At 40.7% G+C, this 9974-nt stretch overlaps 1 protein-coding gene across 5 annotated transcripts in view; it reads right to left on the bottom strand.

Moving 5' to 3' along the window:
* Nucleotides 1-887: 887 nt before the first annotated feature.
* Nucleotides 888-9974, bottom strand: part of sbno2b (strawberry notch homolog 2b) — a 78503-nt gene continuing 69416 nt past the window's right edge. For all 5 annotated transcript variants that reach the window (XM_034081935.2, XM_034081936.2, XM_034081937.2 and 2 more), the window contains 6 exons: nt 9870-9964; nt 8317-8409; nt 8012-8143; nt 7261-7337; nt 6359-6549; nt 888-5320 (listed from right to left, as the gene is read on the bottom strand). In XM_034081935.2, the coding sequence (XP_033937826.1) occupies nt 4014-5320; nt 6359-6549; nt 7261-7337; nt 8012-8143; nt 8317-8409; nt 9870-9964 (1895 nt within the window). In that variant the 3' untranslated portion in view covers nt 888-4013. The remainder of the gene's footprint in view (nt 5321-6358; nt 6550-7260; nt 7338-8011; nt 8144-8316; nt 8410-9869; nt 9965-9974) is intronic.

Raw genomic sequence — 9974 nt, 5'->3', positions numbered from 1 at the left:
TAGAACTTATAAATTAGCACCACCAATACCAGATTCAACATTAACGTTATGGACACATTACTACATAAATATTTATAATCCAAGATATATAATTATGCAATAGGCCATTCACTATGAGTTACACTACTATTGGTCGTTTGTGGTTGTCTGCTGAGTCCAGAGGATTGTTGATGGAGTTCTTCACTTTTTTATTTCTGCCCAATTTAATTTAGGTGGTCCAATTCTTTATTTTGATTAAAGCATTCAAATTTTTTCACTTTTTTTTACAATTCATAAATATTTTTTAAATGGTCTGTAACTATATCCATTAATTTCTTTAAATGGAAACAACTATATGAATTAGTCTTGATATAACCAATTGTGGACGGTCAGGTACTACACTTAAAAACTGAAAAAAACTAATATTATATTCTGTATTGTTATAGGATAAAAACTGTATAGATCCCATGGTAAAATGCACGAATACCCAAGCAGTATATATATATATTTAAAAAAATACACTCAGCTGCAACATTATAGTGATGAACACATCAGTAAATCATTAATTATAATTAAATCATGTAACTAATTATTCTAAGGAGGGCCATAGTGCAGAATGAGTGCTTTCACTTTATGTACATTTGTAGGCAAACACCTTAAATATTAATCATTTAAATAACTTTGAAAATAGGACTTTTAGTTGTACTCTTACTTGTTACAGAGTATTTCTACACTGGTTTAATTAATTTGACCGAATTAAAAAAACGTAAGTTCTTTGTCCACCACTGGATGTCCCCCATGTCTCCTCTCCCTAAAAGCGCCCACAGTAAACCTCTTGGACCGAGGACAGAGGATTTATAGTCGGTAGGGAAGAATGGGACAACCCCGATGAACAAAAGACTCCCGAGTTTCAGCAATCTTCAAGTTTTTATTTGTTTACAAAGTTAAGATTGCAATTTCATATAGTCCTTCCTTTAATGAGTAGAAAACCTTTTTAAAGAATTAGTCGAAAGGCACAAATTTTACAATATATACATTTGGATCTAAATTATAAATATATAGAAAACAAAAGCACAACCCAGAATAAAAGTGCTGAACACAGTTTCTTTTTTTACAGAAAAAATAGGCTTTGTTTAAAAATACATACAATCAGTAGCATGTTTTTTGTTTCATTTTTTGTTAGCAATAAATTATTTTGAGAGTGATAAGATGATGTAATATGCAAACGGTAGAGAAACAAGAACAGATGGTTACAGTATACACAGAGCTATCCATCAAAGATCAGGAAAACAACAAGCTTGCAACGCTCAATCATAACCCACAAGAGAACAGTAACTTGATTATGCCATTCTTAGTGCAAAATGATAATAAAACCATAAAAAGGCCTAAAAACACTAATAAACTTGAATAAAAACAACGCTTTTTCTTCCTAAAAACGCGGTCCAAATCCCTCAAATGCATAAAGCTTTATTTTTGTGACTATAAAAACTAAATTGAAGGCAAGTCTTTTGCAGACCGATGTCCGGGAATGTGCCTGATGAGGAATATTAAAAGCTAAATTGTTGCAATGTTGCAAATCAAAAGAAATGAAGCGTTATCAAGAATCGGAGAAACTGGGAGACTGAACCTAGAAATCTGTTTTACGCTGAGGCTTGGACAGATCAATTGCACGTATATAACCAAGATACGAATCGACTCTAAAACCCGTCAGCTTTAACATGAATTAAATGTCCAGCACAGATAAAACTGTTCCTTAAAAAGAAACAGCCGTTGATCTTTGCCCTAAGAAGGCATAAACATTTATAATCACTGACATGTTCACAAGGACAAACAACAAACCCATCACATTAATTCTAAAACATAAATACAGCAAGAGTCACAGCACAGTTAAGAACAGAATAGCACATGAACTGGTTAGTTTCACCGCTGTTAAAAGGGGATATGATATATTTCTGCCAACGCCCGCCGTTACACCTCTTGGTTTCTTCCTGAGATTGATAAAGGTCTGATATCTTAGAGCCAGTAACTTTTCGGGGGAATACTTTGGTATCTCTCTGCAAATTGGAGGCCTGACAAAAGGTCTACGAGTTGGAGAAACAATGATTTTTGAGTGAAAGCAAAACTGAAATGAGCAGAAATAAATCCAGACACTGTACAGCAGTACAGAACAGTGCAATCTTATTTGGTGGCAGGTTATAATATAATTTGTTTTATAGTAATCTTGAAAACTAGAAACTTCCCTGACCAAAAACATTTCCATGATTATTCTAATAAGCAGGATAACATATCTAAAATCTAAATATCCCTTAAATATAAATAACAATAACTTTTCATAATAACGAGGACTAAAACATCATCCCGTGAAAACTTACTATACAAAGGTGGTATGCATTTCAGAATCTGTTTAACTAAAAGACTATGAAGCACAACAGAAATAAAAGATTCATACCATGCAAAGGGAACCACAAAGCTTTGCCTGTTGAGCGTAAACAGTACTTAGGCATCTCTGTTTCACAATAAAATGTAGAATATGGTTTTATTGCTTTTTGATCACTTGAACTTATCCCGGCATTTTGTCATGAACCAACTACAGTGCATCGTTTTCACACAAACATGGCCAGATCTCACAGGTACTACCATACACAGAGAACATCACAAGTCTGCACGGTTCAAATGTTTTTATGGTCTTGCTGGCTGAAATGGAAACAGATTTGAATGAGAAATGGATCTCAGAATTTGCTAAAAACAACATGATTTTCATTTTCAGACATCAAGACAATAAAAACTTGAAATTCTTTGTCACTGTACTTAAAAACTAAAATATTTGTTGGTAAAAATGACACAACAACAACAACAACAAAGACTTTCCTGAGAAATTCAAAATCAGATCAAACCAGGAGTCACATCACTAAATGTTATTGTCAGATTTAAAAAAAATGGGGGTGATAACATTTTTGGACATTTTTGCTTTATCCATGTTGCTCAATAATAATCCGTGCCGTACTGACCACACTGTCGCTCGCATCAACAGGGACAGAAGGACACAGAGAAGAAGATAAGTCTGCCGCTCTATTATTTTAGGAGCAGCTACATACGAGCACACACAGAGTAATGGCGGCTTCTTCCTGAAACCCACCACCAGCATAGTGTAACACAAACATCGACTGACGGCCTCAGGGGGGCTAAAAGATAAATACAAATACACCACGTTTAAATTAAAAAAATGAAAAACCAACGCTCAAGAGTACAAATCTATACATTAGGCTACATGGATTTTTAAAGACTGCATTTATAGATTTATCCAAAGGCACTGTTTGCAACAGCAGACTGCTCTTCCTCTCTCCTTTTCCTCACACTAGTGTTCATACAAGCAGGGAGGGAAACAAGAGGGAGCATGTAGGAGGAAAAAAAAGGAAAACTGAGGCATTTCATGGCTTATCAGCTAAAAGATTCCATCTGTTTGCTTTCCCCCCCATCTTCCAGTTCAATGTATCTTTTGTTTCACTCAAACCAAGCCTTGCATACAGCCTTGTTTTAGTCAAGACAAAACGGCCATGAAGCGAAGTAACAGTAAAGCAAAGTCTAAAGATGTGGTTAAAGCCGGTGAAAAGCATTGAGAGCTTCCAGCAACTTCACCAATCATACCTCGTCAAATCAGCAGCGGGAGGTTTATTAAAGATTTCTACACCTCTATGAATGAGCTTTTGTTTGGACAGCTCGTACGATCAATAAAATACAGTTACTACTTTTCACTTCTTTTATACAGCTGCCTTTCACTTTGGTGCAGAAATCTGATATTGATGGAGCCCGCTATGGCCTAAAGCAGGTGAACGCTACAGGTGGGTAAAGGGAAGGGTGAGCCGAGCGCAGGGCAGGCAGTGACGTGACTATAGGCCCTGAGGGGAGGGGAGGGGAGGGGAGGAGGGGGTAGGTCCGAGGAGGCGTTCATAGACAGCAGCAAACAAGACACAATCTGCTTTAAAAGACAACAAAAGAAGAAGCAAAGTCCAGGCGAGCTGTAGCTGTTCGAGCTCTCACTCTGGTGGGCGGTACTTAATGACGGACTTGCGATCTGCCGCCTCTTGCAGCATGATGTTCAGAGCCTCGCGGGCGTCCAGGGTGCCGGGGTGTCCGTTGGGCAATGAAAGCGAGTCCGACTGAGGGAGGAGATAGTTTGACGAGAAGCGAGGCGACGAGTTGGAAAACAGAGAGGAGGACGGGGACGGGCTGGAGAAGAGAGAAGACGGGGAGGGGGTGGGGACGAGGCTGGAGGCGGGGGGGAGGCCTGCCGAGGCGAGAGGAACCAGGTTGTTGGAGGTGGAGGACGCCGAGGAAGAGCAGGAGGAGGTAGAGGAGGAAGGGCTGGCTTTCTGTGTGGGCATCTGGGGAGACAGGGGCAAGTCAAATAAATCTAACAAGTCTTGGTGGTTGTTGGCCAGCAGGTTCTGGCTCCTCTGCTGTAGATGATGATGCTGCTGCTGCTGCTGACGCTGCTGCTGCTGCTGCTGCTGCTGCTGCTGCTGCTGCTGCTGCTGCTGCTGCTGCTGCTGCTGCTGCTGCTGCTGCTGCTGTTGCTGCTGCTGCTGCTGCTGCAGCAACAGCAGCGGCTGCTGGATCTGTGCAGCCTGCTGCTGAGCATTCGATGCCGTCTGAGAGATCAGAGACTCCAGGTTAAAGTCGTCTGTGAATGCAGCGTGGCCTGCCAGACTTTCCAGATTTAGCCCGCCGTCCGTGGTGTCCGGGGAGGGGGAGCCCATGGTCAGATCCAAGATGTCATCCAGGGGATTCTTGGAGGACAAGCTGGGCGACAGCGTGGTCTGTTGGAGTGAAGCGTTTTTCCTCTGTTGAAAAGGCGGTGCGAAGGACTGGGAGAAAAACTGGGAGCGGATGCTGGCCATGTTGGAGGCCTTGTTGGTGGAGGCGGAGGTGTTGAGCCAGCTGTTGTGGGTCCTCTGCTGGGATTGGCCGGGGTTTCTCTGTAAGGACAGCAGGGGGACGTTCTTGGAGGGCTGCTGTAAAGCCGACTTGGCTTGGGCTTGCAGTCTCTGAAGCTGAGAGCCGCTCAAGCTCTGCCTTCGCTGAGCGTTTTCGCTCGGTTTCTGTTTGAGGAGCTGGCTCTGGGCGAGAGTCTGAGCGAGGGACTGGTTGAGCATCGGCTTCTGGTTGAACAGATTGGCCAGGAGGTGTTTGTTGTCCTGCTCCATCTTACGATTGCGGTCTTGAGCCTGCCGCTGCTCCACGGCCTGCTGCTCCCGCTCCTTCCGCCTCCTCTTCACCTCGTCGTCCATCTGCAGCAGCTCCTCTCGCACGCGCGCCACACAGTTCTCCGGGATCTTGATACCTGCGTCAGATGAGAGGACAGTCAGGTCACAGCTTTCAGGGAGGGAAATGCTAAAGTAGTGTATTTATAGATTAATGCAAGTTAGATTTAAGACTTTAATAATGCCACTAGGAATTTTCTACTTTTCAATAACGAAATGTCTATTGTAACATAAAATAGACCCCTTTTTTGTTGCTAGCTATAAGACTCAGCAGCAAAACATAAGCTATCCTGATCCGCAATCAGATGTTTGGTAAAATTATTTAAATAATAGATAATTTGAGAATAATAGAATCATTTTAAATGTCAGTCAGAAAAAATACAAACCGAAAATATTGCATATTTAGGACTTTTGAAAGATTGATTTAAGAAACGATCAAACCAATGACGGCCATATTTTTTGATTCATTAATACATTAATATAATTACTTTTGAAGGATCCATGAGAACCCTGTTAAAGACTCAATTTATTATTTTATAGATAAACACGGCTGTTTGTATGTATCACAGCACATGTATTAAATGCAACAGTAAACAGACTGGTACGCTTAGCACTGATTATGACATGATATGTGCTCCAGTTTATGATTCTTAAAATAAATATTTACAATGTTTTTTTCTCCTATTAAACCAATATAAACTCCTATGTATAATATCTGTGTATAATGCACAGAGAAAACAGATCCAACACTGATTCTCTGGTGAGCGTCAACATGCTGTTGGGATTTCATGGATGTTCAATTGCGACATTTTCTGTCTGTCTGGCCTAATGATTTCATAACAGTCATCTTACGTCAATTTAGTGCAACCAGGAGTCCATAGGAGACAAATATGTGAGTGAGCGACAATTTCATGTCCTCAATGTGTCATAAAGAAGCGTCAGCACTTTGACAGCATCAAAACAACTCACTGTTCAAATCCACATTTAAAACTGTTTCTTCTATTGTGTTCTTCTAATGTTTACAGAATATCCCTGCTTATATAAAAGGTGGGACCTATTCTAAACACCTCGTGGCAATGTGTGAAATATGATTTTTTATAAAGGGGGGTTGTACTGACCGACTTGCTTGTTATGATGTTTGGTTTTTAGACGGACAATCTGCAGGATGCTGGAGCTGGTGAGGTCTGACACCACGTCAGACACACGCTTCCACACACGCAGCAGAGCTCCACACAGCATGTGGTACTGACGAAGCCGCATGCCCTGCAGACACTCTTGACCTTCCTCGATCTTCTTACACTTCCCATTCCTAGGGACAGGACAGGAAAGAAAAAGAATATTATTTTTAAGAAGCACTCACCTTTCTACCATACCACGGTCTCAAGAAAACTGTATGGCAGGATTAGAGACGAGGGTTTAACCCTTAGATGCATGAGTGACTGGACCCTACAGTCTTCCATAAGTGGGTCAAAAAGGACCCGTACATTGGGTTTTCATGCCATTTTTGTCATTTTGGTTAAGAGAAATCCCTTGTATAATATTAGTATTATATTTTGGTTCACACTAGAAATATTTTATATTTAATTTTTCACTATTTATCATTTTAGATTTTCATTCATTTTTGACCCACTTATGGAAGCTTGGGGTAGTAATACAAAAACTACAATTTCTTAAAATGTATTAAATGTAAAATGTGAATGGCATGATATCCAAAACATGTTTTTTGAGGAATAGCTGGAATATGAAATGATAAAAAAAATGTAATTACAAAGATACTTCAAGAAAACCACCTCACCGGGTCAAAAAAGACCCACTTATGCATCTAAGGGTTAGAGGTCATTGTTCATCCGGTGACGCGGGCACATGTGTGGGTTATTTCTTCATGACTAGTTCTCAGGTGATCTGCAAATCCTCAGGAATGGCATCTGACCTGTAAGCCACCCTGACTGCATTAGTAGTAGCAACCTGATTGGATGGATTGAGCCATTAATCCCACGGGACAATGGGGATTGCTGCTTACCAGTTGGCATGGCTGCACTTCTTGAAGGAGAAGTTGAACTGGTTCTCCCAGCTGTCCCTCGCTTCCTCTGAAGTCACCTGGGAGAGAACATTTACAACATTTAAAATCAGCAAAAAAACTCAATTACCCAGCTTTAAAAAATATATCTTAGCCTAAGTGGAAACTTAAGTAAAAAAAGAGGCTTCTTTAACTTCAGACTAAAAGTCATATTGTAGTTTTACCTTGTTTTTGATTATTGTCAAGATGAAAATAACTATTGTGTTTTTGGTTTAGGGGTAAAGAACATTAATAATAACTTTCTTTTAATGTATGGAAGAGAAACAGTTACAATTTAAATAAACAACATTGGCATGAACTTCATCCTCTTCATGTATATGTATTTCTAATTGTTACGCCAATCATGTTATTGTTTAGGAGTTTGTGTTACATTCACATATTGTTCTGCTCCAGAGTGCCTTGAATATTTCACAGTTCAGTACTCCTCCGTGGCCACCAGGGGGCATCGGACTCCATATTTAAATTACATTTACTCCAAATAGCAAAGGGAACACTTCAAGCTTTTGTTATGTAAATCCTTCCCTATAATCAAATATTTTTACAAATGTTTTTATTGTTATCTTAAAGAAACTCTGAAGAAAACACAACAAGCTCAAATATGACATTTTGGAGACATTTTACAGTACATAAACCTCCATATAGAGACAAAACTATAATCCTGACAGATTAAAAAATCCACAATTTAGTTTATTACCTTTCTGTAGCGCAGCTGCAGGTTGTCCAGGCTCTCGGGGTGCGTCTGCTTGCCGATGTTGGGCTTGTAGACGATGAGGTTCTTGCCTCTTCCCTGCTCAGCTAGCAGCACACATGGGTGGTTCCCTCGCAGCTGTGGAGAGAGCAGAGGTTAAATATTTACTCTATTTAAGGGACTAATAGCGTTTTCAGTGGACAACCATTGAGTCATCACATGCTAATCTGAGAGGTCTGTATTCAAATAGAGATATAATGCCTTTTATAGTAATCCTCAGGTTCAGTTTGCTTATTATAACATGGACTCACCTTCAGCGACAGGTAGAATCCGTCATCGGGCCCGCTGAGCTTCAGGGACCTGTTGAGGGCCTCGTCCCAGGGCATGCCTCGGTCCACGCTGATCTGCAGGGACACAAGGAATCAGAGATGTAAGCATGTGCTGGGAAAAAGAAAGATGGGGGACCAAGCAGCTGCAAAACCACACACTGAAGGTGAGACAGACTCTTGAATGGAAACTCCAGAGCATGTCCTCCAGAAAATATACTCAGTCGTGGGATGATTATGAGACAATGGGCCCGTAGGCACAGACATTTAAACCCCACCACCTGGCTTATATTGGAGCACGACACGGTCTTTATAGTTGTTGAGTGTCTTTTTATTGTTGTGTGGTGTCCCTGTGTGGTCATTGGGCGTTTCTTTGTAGTCATTTTGCTTCTTATATGGTCGTTTTGTTTCGCTTTGTGGTCATTCTGTGTCCCTTTGTGGTTGTTTAGTGTCTTTTATGGTTCTTTTGTGTCTCTGTGTGGTAAATGCTTCTCAGTGTTTTGTGTTCAGACTTTTTGTAGCCATTTGGTGTCTCTTTGTATTTACGTTGGCGATAACTGACTTCAGTTGCAGGTGAAGGCCAGAGGAGCCGTGACACTCTTGGCATCTGTGCCTGCAGGCCTGTTCTGTAACTCAGCCATGCCAACAGACACTATTCCTCTATACTCGCATAACAGGTCCTAGTTGTGCAGCGTTCTGCCTGGCTCCAACTTTGAAATGTCAAAGGCAAGTCAGCCTGCAGCCGAAAGCAGAAGATTTATCGTAATTATCCTGTTCTCATCTGCCACTCGCGTCTACATAGGCCTCCTTTAGCCATGGGCTAATCCCGCACGATAACAGCCTTATTTCTGGTAAAGTGACATCAATCGTCATTTAGCCTAGAGGTATCTTCTTGAGTTACCTCTTGGTCTGCAGGTAATGTGGAACACACTCTTTACCAACTGTCTTTGTGTGCAAATCATTTGTGCACTGTAGCAAAAATGGTCAGGAACTCCTGAATAAATGTATCCACATTCATTGGATGTTCCTACACGATCAGTGGATATTGCTTTGTTGGCATTTCACGTGAACTTTCATAGTTTTGGTCTGTTGGGAGCCTTCAAGCCCCGCTGGGTTTATTATAAAAGGAGAGAGGAGAAGATTTGCATATATTTGGGGTCATGTTTATTCATAGAATTAACCTTTTTGTTTGGGATGTGTGATGCCTCAAGATCAGCCTGTTAATGTGCCTCTGCTCCTCACACTGTCTGAAGGGATTGAACCAGTCTCTCAAAGCTTCTCTTCAAAATCTAATTTGTTACTATTTACTAAATGTAAGAATTTCTGTTGATTGTAGCTGTTTATTTGACCAGTTTTACATGATTTGACCATACTTTGCTCCACTCCAATACAGGATTATTTAAGAGACAAGACACTAGATCATGTTGAACATAAAGCAGATTTCAAGGAGTATCTCAAGAGACAATTATGATATTTTGAATATTGTTTCACAAGAGCTATCTAACAATGTAGTCGACATGAGATGATGAGGTGCTTACCTTATAGAGAACAACCTGGCCATCCTGAGGGTTTCCAACCGTCATGAACGTTTCCTGCTTCTCCTCATAGATCTCATCGTTACCTGGAGCAAGGTCTGCCAGAGA

Source organism: Pseudochaenichthys georgianus, chromosome 4, assembly GCF_902827115.2.
Source record: "Pseudochaenichthys georgianus chromosome 4, fPseGeo1.2, whole genome shotgun sequence".
Lineage (NCBI taxonomy): Eukaryota > Metazoa > Chordata > Actinopteri > Perciformes > Channichthyidae > Pseudochaenichthys > Pseudochaenichthys georgianus.
Note: the sequence above shows the minus strand (reverse complement) of the source record. Positions and strands in the feature narration are given on the sequence as shown.